This window comes from Drosophila innubila (assembly GCF_004354385.1).
Source record: "Drosophila innubila isolate TH190305 chromosome 2L unlocalized genomic scaffold, UK_Dinn_1.0 4_B_2L, whole genome shotgun sequence".
Lineage (NCBI taxonomy): Eukaryota > Metazoa > Arthropoda > Insecta > Diptera > Drosophilidae > Drosophila > Drosophila innubila.
Genome location: NW_022995372.1, coordinates 3181101 through 3196225, shown reverse-complemented (window position 1 = coordinate 3196225; position 15125 = coordinate 3181101). Strand labels below are relative to the sequence as shown.

Below are 15125 nucleotides of genomic sequence, written 5' to 3'. Positions count from 1 at the left end.
TCGTTACTGAGGAAGCCCCACAATGCCTTGGGACAACCCCTAGCCCCCTTAACGCCCCCCTGATGCACCTGAACTGAGGCGTTAGAACTTGGTCTAGTGTATACTTATGTTCTTTTGGTAGTTCTATAGTGTCAGTCCGCCTGACATCAACATGAGCTCATAGTTGCTCTTAGTCTGCTGCGGGGGAAGATGTTGTTGGGAGGGGTGGAGGGGGTGACAAATGTCTGGGTCACTGGGTTTCTCACTTGCTTTTTTCCAGGGATCGCATACAAGGGTAAGGAATACAAATCAAACCCAAATGAAATAATCTAAACGAATGAGAATATTCCTAAAATATTTTGTTACAAAAATTGAATTTAACTCTTATTAAATAGTAATAATATAAAAAAAAAAACTTGTGAAATAGATAAATATTGATTTTTTATATGTATACTAAAAGTTATGACTTAAAAAGGTTGAATTTTTATTCATTTTGTTTGTTTAATGTTGTTAAATTAATTTCAGCTCGTATTTTCTTATTTTATTAATAAAACTACAAAATAGTAATTAAAATTAAATTTTTAATTCAAAATTATAAAAGACCTTACATTTTCAATTCCTATAATTTGATGATACAAAACATTTTAAATGTAATTAAAAAGTAAAATGATTTCTATTTTCATAATAACTATGGTGAAAATTTCAATATTTTAAAAATAAATAAATTATAATAAAAAATAGAAATTTTTTCAAAAATATAAAAAAATATATACATAGTATTTATTATATGAATTTTTATGTGCATCTTTTGGGTTCAACAAATATTTATATTTAATTTAATTTTTCAAAATATATTTTTATATTATTATTTTTTACTGTAAAAATTATAATTATTACATCCTTGTCCCTCGTTTTTCGGCTATCTTCCATAAACACTCAATGGAGCTTCTATAAATAGCTAGAATTTGCCTCTCCACTCACTTCCTGACACTTAAGGCGAACTAACACCCACACCTTTTCCCTTCTCTCTTCGCAATTCAACTCCCTTTTCCACATCACCCTTGAATCCTTTGTTATTGTGTCAACAGTTGACCCTTTTGTCCAGGTGACGCACCATAATGGACCACACACACAAAAGGTAATCCGAGAGAATCGTCCTCCATTGTTGGACCAGGCTATAAAAGCGTTCCACAAACGTGGTCAAAGTCGCAAATCTCGCCCAACTCTAGACAGACACGGAACCCAGCAATGCCATGGGTAAGTCGCTGGACTAAAAACGGAGCTAAAAATAAATCGGAAATTGGAAATAATAGTAATAAGTCTAAATAAATTTAACCGTAAAAAAATTATCTTAACAAATGGTTAAATCCAAGACATACTATTTAAAGATGGGATGAATCCCTAAATTTTTATTTGAAATGTTGATTATAACAATACTTGTGGTAAAATAAAATTGTGATAATAATAATTAAGCTTCAATTTTTATTTAAAAATATGGTGCAACAGCTATCTTTGATTTATAAATAATAATTAACATCTATTGAAATGAATTATGGCTTTTATATAAAAATCGAAATAAGTATTCAATTATTTAATTTTTTTAATTCAAACAAACAAAAATGTTATTCTTTTTAATTTATATTATAATCAAACTTGATTTATATTTTAATAATAGTAAAAAAAAAATTGTATTTGATAGATATTCTTTAAGTAATTCAAGAAAATTATTTTTTATTTTTATTGCAGTTGACCACTTTGCTAGCAGCTCTAATGCTGCATTGTGTTGTCGCTGGAAATCGCTTTGCAGCCTACGACGAGCTGACGTCTCCGGTTTTAGCTGGAAATCCGCCAAAGCGCTGCAGTCGTTTTCTAGGAGATTGCCCAGAACAGTTGGAAACACTGCAATCGGGGGCAATTGATTCGGATGCGGGCACATCCAAGATGTTAAATGCGCTCTTTGGACTGGTGCAGAGTACTCAGACCCCAACTCATCCGACGGAGGCAGCTCTCACTCCTTACCAGCTGCCGCCAATGTACTACAATGATTTCTACGAGGATCTTTTGACCAATAAACGCAACGATGTCCATTCCGCGGGCTGCGACTGCAAAGTCAAGGTGCGTCTTTACTTTAATCCTGTCCAGCAGATCATCAGATATTCATCTTTAGATTACAAGAGGCTTAAAGTTTGTGACAATGTCTTTCCGTTCGTATATACACATAAATCTCAGAGACTAACATAATTAGAGCACCAAATTTAATCTCAATACTAGTATGTTGTGCGCAAATGGATAATAGCAAAATAACTTCAAAAAAATTTAGACTACATTGTTGATATTTGGCACACGAAATATGTGATACTAAGCGGACGTTTGCTACAAAAAATCAACACGATCGGTTTATAAACAACGATTATAATGAGACAAAGGTATTAATATTTTAAGTCAAGTGCAATATCGAACTATTGTTTTGGCTGCAGAGAAAGCGACGGTTCGAATCCCGCTGTCGTCAATCAATAAATTAACTTTTTTTTATTAATTATCTCTTGCTTTGTTAATATTTTTATTTATATTTTCGTTTGTTGATCAGTCAACTCAATAATTTAAAGCTATATAATATTAATTCCTGACCGCCGTGTTGCGAGTTAGTTTTTAACAATTTGGTTTTTTAATAGACATTCATTATTTATTTTATTAATTGTTGTTTGTATTGAAATATGGCAAAAATTTAAAAAAAAAAAAATAATTTATATTTACTATCAAAAGTGTATTTCATCAGGAATCTTAATTTTTAATTGATTTTATTTTAATTTTCTTTTACAGAACGATCTAATGGACTTGGGCAGCGCCCATTTTCCACGTTATCTGATGAGCGCCATCTGTGAATCTCGTCCAGCTTTGGATGCCAAGTGCACACGAGGCTCCAACTGCAAACCACTCGAGTATAAGATAAAGGTGCTTACACTGGGCACGGATCAGACGTCTCCAAAGGCGGCCACGTCATCAGCTTCATTGTCCCGACCCTGGTTGACCGAGGAGTTGACCCAACCCTGGCAGTGGCAGTTCAGGACTGTCACCGTCACCGCCGGCTGCTTCTGCACCAACTAAACGACTCCAACTGCAAATTATAATCTGAACTCAAAATTATACCCAATGAAAAATAAATTGCGCTGTTAAAAAATTAGAAATATTAGTTAATTAATCACAAAAGTGCTCAAATTTAAGACAATTTAAGTGAATTTATTGAATTTGAAGCTCTTCAGGTCAACATAATTTAGATTAACGATTCTCAGAAGCCATTAAATTAGATTTATGCAACAGCTTTTGATTTTGTCGAGCTTAGTGTTCACTTTCTCGGTCGAATCATCATCACGGCTCTTCTGAGGGAGTCTTTGTAACCCTTAAAAGCTTTCCAATTGATGCCCTTGCTAACAGAACTGTCACCAAATCTGCCTGCCAAATTGCTGCAAGAATTTAAGTTTAGAAATAAAGTTTTCACAATCAATTAACATTCCGTCATACCTGTCGTGACAATTTTCGTACCACCAGGCGCCAGTGTATCTTTCGGCGCAGTTATAAAAGCTTTTATCATTATCTCGATCAAACGTTGAAAATTTCGAGTCATAATGACTACGAAGTGAATCCCCGGCATTTCCACTCGCTTTACCCAGAGTGTGTAAGACATATTGTTGATCCTCATCTCCGATGGCAAACTCCTCATACTTCTCAAATCTTCCATTGCCCTCGAAATCCTCAAGGACCACAAGCAACTCTTGACTTCTGTCTGCCGTTATAGCATGGATTTTGTCCAACCCCAGGAAGAATTCGCCACTCAAATCTCCAAATCCTTTTTTATAGTCGGTCCAGTTCCGATAGAAGTTCTCGCTTCCATCCCTCCGCCTCAGGATAATCGTCCAGCCTCCTCCTTGAGTTTCCTCATCACAGGCCACTTGAAAAGGTTGACTACTAAAGTTCGAGAGGAGCATTACGTTAAACCCGTTAGACTTGGCACCGGTACAATCGGCAGTTTGGGGCTTCAAATTGTCTTTATCCGATTCCTTAACAACTTCTTCTATCACTATTTTCTGTTCATCATGCTTCACTGTAAGAGATTGATTATTAAATTGTTTATTAAGATCACCCATTAGTTTTGCCAGACGCGTCAGCTCCTCTGTAAGGAATTTAATTTTCGAATCCTTATCAGCTCCATCTCTCTTCTGTTCTTCTAGTTCCGCTTTGAGACTTTGAATATCCGTTGCCTTAACTAGTCCGTCTATTAACTTTTCCTGACGATTCTGAATATCCATTGCCTTAACAAGATCTTCTATTAATTTCCCCTGTCGATCCTGTTCCGCTTTCAGTACTTGAAGATCCATTGCCTTGAAAAGTCCCTCAATCAACTTGTCGTGATGTTTCTGACCAGCTCTAAAAAATGATTAAATCTGTTCACTTTGTCTGGTTTCTGAGATCTGCTTTCGTCACTAGCGTGGACTCTTGTTCACAGTAAAAAGGATCTTACCTCAACTCAGATATTTGGGAATTCATTGGATTCGTCGCATTTCGTTCAGGAATAAAAGTTGCATTTGAAAATGAAACAAATGAATTTACTACAAAGATTAAACAAATTATTTTGTGCAACATTTTGCGACTGAATTTCACTGAATTCCTCAGAAGACTGATTCAGTCGACATTTTACTTGGTGCGAAGAATTGAATTTTTATTCGATTGTCGTAATCACATACATTTAGATTAGACAGTTGAAAGCAATGGTTTCTTTTTTTCAGGTTTCGGTTCGGTTGCTTTATCGCTCTTATAAACTTGTAGAATACACCTGATGGACAATTTTGTTTTATTTGAAAATCAATTTTATTTTGTTCAATCATTTTGGTGCATAGAATATTGCTTTCCTATGCTTTTTTATAACATTTTTAGAACATGCCTGCTAATAACTAATGATAGTTGAGATTTTAAATCATTTTATGGCAGTCGACTTCAGTGACTTTGGAAAAACATATTGTATATCAAAAATATGAAATCACTGACATTTTGTAAGCTCCGAAATTTTCAAATTTTTAAAATCATTTCTTTAAAAAATCTCTAGATATTTTTGTGTGGACATACAAAGAAAATAATTGTTTTTGCCACCCCCTCCCCCCGCCCCCCCTACGCACAAAGCTGCCTACTCCCTTGTTTATATTCATAGTCTTATCTGCATTCACATAATTTTAGCTCACAGTTCCCCGGCAACATTTTTTTCTTAAACTAGACTTACACAAAAATCAGCAAGTAATCCAGAAGCAAGATGGAAGATAAGCCATATTCTATTATGGATGACTGCCCATGAACTCCAGACAAACGAAATATACTCATTTTTTTGTTGACAACCCATAGTCAAATATTCTTATTAAATCTTAGATTATTATTGCAAAATAGCTCAGATGTATACATTCAATATATAATACATATACATATATGTATGTATATATTCGATACATGTTACAGTATGTATCTACATTGTCATACATATATAGCCCTATATTAATATTCACTAAGAGAATCTCAAATTTATACATAATAGAATTAAAATTGTGCGAATAACCTTTTTAGAAAATACTTTGATAAATTTGGATTTCTAAGTTCTGTCCTAATTATTTAATCAGATTTCATAATGAACTTGAACTTATTCAACCTATTGATAATCTTAAGAAACCCTTGCATTTTTAAGTACAGGGTCATAAAAATTAACTCAATTGCATTACTAATTATTTCACATTTTACATAAAATTGCTTTATTTCGCTAGTAATATTGGCTGCTTTTGTTTGTATAAATTTTAATTATTTATATAAACTTAAAGTTATAGTACGTGAATTGTTGTTACTGAGAAACAAAACAAGTATCAAAAAGAAAATTACCGACATTTTAATTACATGAGTAAAATTTAATTATTAAACTTGCTTTTAAATTTTAAATGTTGTATAAAATTCATGTCCATATTCAATTCAACAAATTATACTGTTTACATAAAATTTAACAATACACATGGTACGTTAAAAATTGACAATAAAAATTAGCTGAACTATGGGAAGTTTCTAATACAATTTAAATTACTTAGCTACGTTGGAATATGTGCGAAAGGACTACAGTATTTACTTGAGTACTTGCTTTATTAGGACCAAAAGGGGTCGAGATTATGATGATTCGAGTGTAGTTACTAAATCTAAACATGCAAGTTTTTCACTTGGAAATGTATACATTTTTGTCTTAGTAATTTTGTAAATAACTTGAACAGAAATTGAATATTTGAAATTATATAAAAAGTAGCAAAAAGGCACTTGTGTCAATTAGTTACAAATAAATGGACGGAACTGAGTCTACTAACTTTTAGTAGATTCTAATACAATTACAAATACATTAAGATTTACAATTGCTGAGCTTCGTTGGAATATAAAATGTGTGCGTTCAAAAAAGGCAGCTTGATGAGGTTCGTTGTTCGTTTTAGGGCGTTAAGTCACGCCTTATGAGCAGCCAAATGCCCGACAGTGTGGCGAGTAGAGTAAGCAAGTTGCCCCTTCGATTCGTGGCGCCACTCTGCAAATGATTCAAGTATTAGGTTTCTTTTTGAAGCTGGAAAGACAACGCCCCACTTACGATGACAAAATAGTTGCATCTGTCGCCTTGGCAACACTCGTTGCAGGCCCAATCCTCGTACCAGATGTGGGTGCAGTACAGCTGCATGTAGCGGCGTCGCTTCGACTGGCACTGCTCCTTGGTCATGCAACGTTTCGAGACATAGTATTGTTTGAGAGCTCCTTCGGAGAAATATGGCTGGCTGCCCCAACGAATCTCTGTGCCGCATACATTCTCAAAGGACTCGCAGGTCTTGATGGTGTTGAGGCACTTTTCCGTGTTGCCCGTCTGATTGGAGCACACATAACACTCCAGTCCGGACGCAAAGTGAACTACAACAACAACAACAACAACAACATGTGTCATTCATTTGTTTAAGGTGTGGCAACCAATACTTACCCTGTCCGCACAAATAAACGGCTATTAGCGCTAGCAATGCAATGTGCCATGATTTCAACATGGCTGATTAGAAAAGTTGCTGCTTTGTTTATAGTTAAACAATAACAAAATGGTAAATAAACTTGGTAATTGTTTAAAATAGCAACAACGCCATCAACAAACCACTCCTCACACTTGCATCGGCCGATAGCGATAACTATGCACTTCGATAATTTCCCAATAAGCAGCTAACGTTTTGCAACACTTATTAATAAATCTTAATTAATATATAACAAAATAAAAGCAATATAAAAACTAACTAATTTAAAACTAAGCAACAAATTTTTTGCAATTCACACCCGCGTATTAACTGATAACGATAACCTTGCATTACGATAAATTTCCCAACAGCTGCCGGTGCTGTGCAGCACTGTTGTTAATCATAAACTGCCGCCAAAAACAAATATAAGCAAAACCACGCATGTTGCCTTGTGATTAACTAAAATTGAGTAATTAATTATTTGGAATTGTGCGCAATTGCATATGACTTGATTAATAGCAAGCAGCTGACCTGTATAACCTGTATATTTATTGTTGGTTCGCTTTGCAACACTGGCTGTGTAATTTGCGCTGTTTGTGGCTTTTGTGTTGTCTGTGATTTATTTTTGAGTGTCAGCAACTCAACAACAACAGACTTGAACTCAAGCTTGAGCTGAACTGTAATATGGCAAAGCAGGAGCAAGTGGAGAAAGTGTTGGCAATGCCAGCGGTGCCGCTGGGTTATCGAGAGCTGGGCACACAGGTGGCCGGACACAGATTCGAGGCGAGCAATGCGTCCGCTGTCGGTTTGCTGCAGGATGGGGGCGGTGAGGGGTGTGTGTTCAAGCCAATGGGTAAACCGGAGTGCGGCGAGCGTGAGATCAACTTTATGAGTCACTGTCAGCGGCATTGGCGACAACAACAACGAGAACAGGTGCATTGAACTGCAATGAACTCAACGGCAAAGGTGACTCCAATGAATCCAATGACTCCGCTCTCCTGGCCGAGCTCTCAATGTATGTGCCACGCTATTATGGCCAACTCAAACTGGTTGTGAATCAGCGTGAGCATACGTTTCTCCAGCTGCAGGATCTGACGCATGGCATGCGTAATCCCTGTGTCATGGACGTGAAGGTTGGACGACGCACCTGGGATCCATTGTCGTCGCCACACAAGCGCGCCATCGAGGAGCAAAAGTATGTGATCTGTAAACAGGAGCTGGGCTTGTGTCTGCCCGGCTTTCAGGTGTATCAGCCAGCGGAGGAGCAAGCAGGCAAGCCTAGACTCATCCGTCATGGCAGAGATTATGGCAAGAGCCTAAATGTGCAGGGATTCCACCAGGCATTGGCGCTCTTCTTTAATGTGAGCTGTAAAGAAAGTCATACCCTGCTACATGAGGTGCTTCGCCAGCTTCGGAGCATACGCAGCTGGTTTAAGCGACAGCGTCTTCTCCACTTTTATGCCAGCTCCCTGCTCATCTGCTATGACTTTGAGCAGCTGCAGCAGCTAAAGAAGCCGGAGCAATCTTTACAGAATGGCTACCATCAGTCGGAGACAGTTGCTCCGCCAGTGGCGCCGGATCAATGGATACGCGTGCGTTGCATTGACTTTGCTCACATCTTTCCCGCCGCAGATGCTGCACCGGATCACAATTACATGGCCGGACTGCAGAGTCTCATTGACATAGTGGAGTCAATGCTCCAGCGATAGCAGGCCGAGATCTCCATCTCTAAAACATCCCCACACAATTGTATTATCGCTAAGCCAAAAGATTAGTCCACAGCTGAGCTGTAATTACTGAAAGTAATTAACAATTACTTGGTAATCAACGTTTAATTACCAAAAAAACAAAAAATATATTTATATATTTGGTAATAAGTTTAAATAATTAAGAAATGTCATTTAAAATTACTTGGTAATCAACTTTTAATTACCAAAAGAATAATTGTATTTAAAAAAGTGTAATTAGATTTGATAACAACAACTTTGTAAAACAAAATTTATTACCAATACAAATTGTATTTAAAATTATGATTATTTGCTAATTCGATTTGGTAATTAAAGAAAGATTATAGCATCAACTATCTTAATACTTTTTTTAAAACCAAAAAAATATACTTAATCAGAACAAAACTTATATTTGGTAATTGAAAATTACAATTTCTTGTTAATTCCAGTCTTATAAGAAAAATAAGAGTTATAAAAAGAGGAAAAATTATAGTTACTTTAAAAACTCAACTTTGATTATGAAAAGAAAAGCATTAACATAACCCGAAGGATTTGATTAACAATTTATGTTTTGTTACCAAAAGAATTAATAAGTAATTAACACTTGGTTGAGCAAAAAATAAATAAATTGTAGTTAAGTTCATAATCCATCAAGTAAAAGGTACTGCAACTATAATAAAGTACTTTCCCAAAAAAAAAAAATCAATTCGTTGGTAATTAAACTTTAATTACCAATAGAAAAGTTGTATTTATTTTGTAAACGTAACTAAAGTATAAAAAAAAACAGTAACTATGTAATTGGTATTTCAAGTTTAATTACCGTAAGAATTAATCAGTAATTGACCAGTAATTAGCCTTACTAAAAGACAAACTTTGACCAAATCCAAGTAATTCTGTAAGTAAATGGGAACTAGGACTATAATTACAGCTCAAGTCCATAGAAAAGCTTCCAAGACTCTAAAATAAATAGAATAAATACTCGGTTTTGTACAATTGGTGTTATATTTGTATGTGTATTCTCAAACTTATCAAAATTATAATGGTAGATTACAATCTGTATGTCCCATTTAGAGCATGTAGTCGAGTTCGTATCGCTCGTATTGATTTTTGGGATCATTGGTGATCCTCGGATAGCCAGCAATGAGTGCATCCTGGCCACCAATATATAATGAATTGTAAATCTTCCAGTAGACATCCCGTACCTTTCTGGCGGGATGAAATAAACCTTGTAACGTGTACTGTAATATTTTAATGGAGCCCAACGAGACACGCAGTCCATCCACCGAGTCCATAAAGGCCTGCACCAGATGTGGCGACGTCTCAAAGATATTCGGCCACACGTAATTGAGCAGATGAGTCAGTGCATCCTCGCAGCCAAATCCGTAGACACCCAAGGACATGTGCTTGATGGCCGAACAGGCCGTCTGACGATGCACCAGATCCCGATCCATGAGTGCATCCTCCAGCAGTGGACACACCGCATATATATAATCCTTGCCCATCTCGCCAATGTATTCAAAGAGAAAGGAGAGGGATTTCAGCACACCATTCTGGACATTCAGCTCCGGCACACGATATTCGTTCATGAGAGCGGGAAGAACAGTGAATGGACGACATGTCTCCGCCACAATGGCAATGGCAACTGTGGTGCACACACGATTCTGACGCTCCTGCACCTTCAGATTATTCAAAAGTGTGGCCAGCACATCGTGTGGTCCAATTGCCTTGGCTATGTAACCAAACGTGTTCACTGTGGCTCTCCTTATTGCCTTTTTGTGTGCCTTTAGCAGCTCCAGCAGCTCAAAGCATATCCTCATCCATTCGCGGGCTGAAACATATTCGGGTCCACGATCCGCAATGCGTCCCACCAAATCAATGCAATTCTCCTGCACTTTCTCATGTCGATTCTTCAGGATGGGCGTTAGGCGTGGCAGCAGATCCTTAATGGGTGGCGTCATCTTGGTCATGCCAATGACATTGACAATGGCTTTGAGTGCACCCAGAATGCTGCCCAGCACCTCGGGATATTCCTCACCCAGATACTCATAGAGCACCACACCCAGATGACCCATTAGCTTCTCCTCCTGACAGGTCTTCATGACGACAGCAATGCGTGAGATTAAGTCCGCTGCCTGTTGACGCACCTTGGCGGATTTGTTATTCAGACGCCACAAGATAGTGCCACAAATCTGTGGCAAATATGGTTTCACCCGTTTGCCCAACTGATTGACAATGGTGCCAAAGCCATTCAACATGACCACATCCTCGGTGGTCTGCTCCTGGAAGGCATACAATATGCCATCGATAAGTTGCTCCTCAAGACGCGAATCAATATCCGCTGCACCCAGATTACCCATAATCTTCTCCACCGTTTCCATGACCATTTTACGATACTGTTCATTCTCATCCTTAAGATCATCCACCACACGATTGATGATCTCGGAGGTGCCCACTTTGTTGGCTATCTCCACGGTGGTGTCCACCAGCTGGCGATAGTTGCGTCTGTCCAGCGCCATGCGATGATTCCAAAAGAACTTGAAAAAGTGCGGCAGAATCTCCTCTTTAATATATTGTGGTTCCACGCCATCGGTGGCACAACATTGTTTCACCACCTTCAGAACAATCTTCTTCATCTCCTCATCCGGAGATTGAAACTCTCTGATGAGTATCAACATGACCTCTCTGGTATAATAATTGGCATATTCTGCATCCATCAACGGTATAAGATAACCAATTGCCTTGAGGAACGCGGCTAATCCTTTGCCACGATGTGTACGGATGCCTTTCCACAGGGGTTTCAATACCGAATCGAAGGATTCAATGCCATAGGGTGTGGCTGCCTCCGCCAAGGCGGCAATGGCCAAGGCTGTAATTGTTCGCACCTTCTGCTGCTCATCCACCAGACCGTGCTCGATAATCTCCACCAGCGCCTTGAGATGTGGCAATATAGCACAGCCCATAAGTATGGCAATCTGTTGGACAATCTTAATGCCTGTATGACGTGCTTGCCAGGATTTCTTTGACTTGCACACAGCTTTTAGGAAGGGCAACAATGAGGGTATTCCCAAGGCGGATGCGACCACGGCAAAGGCACGCGCTGTTGTATTCCTCACATACTCATCGATATTATCAATGTCCGGACGCATGGTGGAGATCATGGTGGCCAAACCCGCTGCCTTGGCCAAATTCGATATAATCTCTCTGCCCTCAATGCGAGCATAGTAATCCTCATCAATCAGCAGTGGTTCAATCACCACCAATATCTTGTGCACAAATGGACGCACCAAATCATCCAATTTATACAACACACGATCAATGACTTTCACGAGCAAATGACGCTCCTGATCCTCCAGCGTGGGTGACATAAGCAGCGGCAGGATCTGATTGAAAAGCGGTCCGGCACCAAATTCACGTGCCTTGTCCGTCATCTGACGCAGTGCGGACTTGCGCATTGGTGGCGAACCATTCTTAATGGTCAACAGCAACTTCATGATCTTCCGCTCTTTCAGCTCCTCCGGCGACAGTGCATCCTCATTGACATCCACGAGTAGCTTATCAAAGTATTGCGCATCCTCCGGCTTCATAAACGGCAGATTTTGTCCCTTGGGCTGATTATCCATAAACTTGGCATTCTTATCCTCCAGCTGGATGAAGAAGCCGGCGGGTGTGCCTGCGATGGGAGTGGGCGTGGCCATCAGCTTGCGTCCGGGTGTGCGGAGTGGAACATAGCCCGCTGGTGGCGGCAGTATCTTGTAGCCAGGCGGAAAGATCTGATCCAGTTCCTCATCCGTATAGGGTCGATTCCGCTCGTCGATCTCCTTCTCCCAGCGATAGGCCTGCAGTTGTTCCGGCGTCATGGCCGCCAAGGCGCCCGGTGTAGGCGTGGCCATGGCCATTGCCTTGATGCCCACGGGCGTACTGCCGCCGGGTGTCAAAAGGGGAGTGGCATGTCCTGGCGTGGCATGTGGCGTCATGCTGGGCGTCATGGCATTGGAATTACTGGGCGTTATCGACGGCGTTGCATTCGAAGGTGTCTCATCCCAGCGGGAGCGTCGCTTGGATGCTCCTGGTGTGGATTCAATGGAGATGCTCTCGCCGCTGGCGCCGCTGCCACTGCGATCCGGTTTGGGCGTCTCCGCCCAGCCACTGTGTCCGGGCGTCTCACGCTCCGTCTTTGGTGTCTCATCCCAGCGATTTCGTCGTGCGGATTTCTCGTGTCCGGGCGTCTCATGGCCCGGTGTCATCGCGTGCGCCGGCGTCGCATCCCAGATCCGTGTGCCGAGTCCAGGTGTCGCTCCGGGAGTCTCGCTTCCCTTGTGACCAGGCGTCTCATCCCAGCGATGATCCCCAGGAGTTTTCTGTGGAAGATTATGCAAGTTAGTATATTTCTCTCGATTTTATTCTATAGAATTAAGCAAGTTTTCGACTTCAAAAATTGAAAAATAATCTAGGAATTACTAAAAAGTTTGGAGTTTAAAAAAATCTAAGTTGAAATAAATTATCTTAAAGAATTAAAAATCTTAGGAATAGGTTTAGATTTGTGGTTTAAATCAACTGTAGAGAGGAGATAAATGTTCAACTACATTAAAAAATATTATGAAAAAAATGTTAAACGATGCATATTTCAATGCAGAATGAATTTGGAAGCCAAACCAAAATCAAAATGATACTCCACTTAAAATTCGGTTGAGTTTTAATAAAGTTATGAGTGTTTGAAGTTGGTCAGACCTTTTATTCTAGCATTTTTACAAGTCAAAATCTTGGTCCAATTTAGACCGATTTTTTTACAAAAAAATTAAAGGTCTCAGAAACAAATTTAATGTGTTCTTTAATGCTAACTACGATATAAGGAGTTGATTAAAAGTGAAAACTTGAGATTTAATGTCTTGAATTTTCAAAATTTCAAAGGGGGGACCCTTTTTTTTTACGAAATTAATCATATTTGAATGCATAATGAATTATGAGTTCCAACTATGATACAAATTATATTAGTTAATTTATAAACAAAATTAAGTATTTTGTATTAAAATATGTAATTGGTTTGAAAAAATTATTGTGTTGTAATGAATTGAATCAAGGTTCGAAAATTAGTAAAATTCTAACGGAAAAAATCTGAATTTGGAATGTACTCACGTCCTCCCAAGTGGGAGTGGCAGCGCTGCTGGGCGTGGCTGCCACTTTGGCGGGAATGAAACTCTCGCTGACCGTTTGATCCCAACGTCCACGTTTGCGTCCGCCTTCCGACTTGGCCGCCGACTCGCCATTCGCCGAGGACGCGGACTTGACCAGAGTGCCGTCCTTGGACTTTTCCATAATGCGACGCCTTAACTCCGACTCTTCCCCCTTGAGCATTTGCTCGCGCATAATATCCGTATAAGTGCGGGAACCCACATCCGGTGTTTTGCCGCCATCGGCAAAGGGATCGGCACGATCCGGGGAGATGATAATGCGACGACGCTTCTGTCTATACTCATCCTCGCGATCGGCGATTGTGGGACGTCGTCGGTCTGCCATGGGATCCACATCCTCCTTGCCTTGGATCACGTCTTTCAGCACGGACGTGGGCGCTGTGTATGTGGTGCGCTTTTGTGGCACTGGGAAACCATCGTCCTCCTCCTCTTCATCCTCGTCCCCCTCATCATCGTTGGCTGCAATCGATGTGTTGTAGCCCTCGTATCGACCTTTTGCCCCCTTCCCCTTCCCACCAGCCCCCTCATCGTCGTACAGATCTGAGTCAAAGAATCCGCCGCTGTCCAACAAACCGACGCCGGCAGCCGCCGCATTGGTCTTGGCCAATTCGGTCTTCTTAGCTTGTATATCCGAGATTTGCGCCTCAATATCTGCACAGAAAATTTAATACATTAAAATTGATTTTCTTCTTCTTCACATACACACACGGCAAAAGCAACAACAACATAATGCTTTAAGCGGCATTAATATAAGCTGGACATACGCCAATTCTAAAGCAGCTGTCTCTTCTGCACGTTATGCATATGCGCTTTTCACTTACCTTCATGAGTACGCGGAATATTTTCCATTTTTATCAATTGCTAGGACAACAAACGTATGAAAAACGCGTACATGAAAATTCTGCGACAGTATTGTAAAGTGATTTTACATGTGCACACTTCACAGCACTAATGTCAAAGTGGGGCTGTCGAAATATCATTGATATATCGATAGAGATTTTTTTTGGGCGATATTTTTTTTTAGCCGTTGCCGCCAATTTTTTTTGCAGTGGCTTTAAACGTAAAGTACTATGGGTATGCCGAGATCGACAAATACCTTTCACTACTGGAATAATGATAAAGACAACTTAAAAGTATAATAACTTTTTATCTGGATTTTTTTGAAAACTTTCTCGCTTTTTCTAGCT

General features: G+C 39.5%; 5 protein-coding genes across 8 annotated transcripts; 2 read left to right on the top strand and 3 right to left on the bottom strand.

Moving 5' to 3' along the window:
- The first annotated feature begins 190 nt into the window (after window positions 1-190).
- Window positions 191-3157, top strand: LOC117782047. Of its 4 annotated transcripts, none has more exons than XM_034618964.1 (4): window positions 191-274; window positions 1068-1236; window positions 1726-2094; window positions 2800-3157. In XM_034618964.1, exons 2-4 carry the CDS (start codon window positions 1228-1230, stop codon window positions 3082-3084), a joined length of 663 nt encoding a protein of 220 aa, XP_034474855.1. In that variant the 5' UTR covers window positions 191-274; window positions 1068-1227; the 3' UTR covers window positions 3085-3157. The 4 variants fall into 4 exon arrangements, with proteins under 4 accessions (XP_034474855.1, XP_034474853.1, XP_034474856.1 ...); XM_034618965.1 differs by having other exon boundaries at window positions 260-274; window positions 1085-1236; XM_034618963.1 differs by having other exon boundaries at window positions 260-274; window positions 938-1236.
- A 33-nt stretch (window positions 3158-3190) lies between these two features.
- On the bottom strand, window positions 3191-4601 carry LOC117782046 (microfibril-associated glycoprotein 4-like). The gene is made up of 3 exons (XM_034618961.1): window positions 4496-4601; window positions 3499-4401; window positions 3191-3440 (listed from the first exon to the last, which is right to left on the bottom strand). Exons 1-3 carry the CDS (start codon window positions 4519-4521, stop codon window positions 3323-3325), a joined length of 1047 nt encoding a protein of 348 aa, XP_034474852.1. The 5' UTR covers window positions 4522-4601; the 3' UTR covers window positions 3191-3322.
- A 1521-nt stretch (window positions 4602-6122) lies between these two features.
- Window positions 6123-7189, bottom strand: LOC117780380. The gene is made up of 3 exons (XM_034616893.1): window positions 7004-7189; window positions 6626-6936; window positions 6123-6565 (listed from the first exon to the last, which is right to left on the bottom strand). Exons 1-3 carry the CDS (start codon window positions 7062-7064, stop codon window positions 6473-6475), a joined length of 465 nt encoding a protein of 154 aa, XP_034472784.1. The 5' UTR covers window positions 7065-7189; the 3' UTR covers window positions 6123-6472.
- Window positions 7190-7478: 289 nt separating this feature from the next.
- Window positions 7479-8922, top strand: LOC117780581 (inositol polyphosphate multikinase). The gene is made up of 2 exons (XM_034617163.1): window positions 7479-7914; window positions 7989-8922. Exons 1-2 carry the CDS (start codon window positions 7707-7709, stop codon window positions 8729-8731), a joined length of 951 nt encoding a protein of 316 aa, XP_034473054.1. The 5' UTR covers window positions 7479-7706; the 3' UTR covers window positions 8732-8922.
- Window positions 8923-9728: 806 nt separating this feature from the next.
- LOC117780651 (splicing factor 3B subunit 1) lies at window positions 9729-14877 on the bottom strand. Its single transcript, XM_034617268.1, has 3 exons — window positions 14760-14877; window positions 13883-14589; window positions 9729-13107 (listed from the first exon to the last, which is right to left on the bottom strand). The coding sequence occupies exons 1-3, from the start codon at window positions 14785-14787 to the stop codon at window positions 9817-9819; spliced, it is 4026 nt and encodes a 1341-aa protein (XP_034473159.1). The 5' UTR covers window positions 14788-14877; the 3' UTR covers window positions 9729-9816.
- Window positions 14878-15125: the final 248 nt, after the last annotated feature.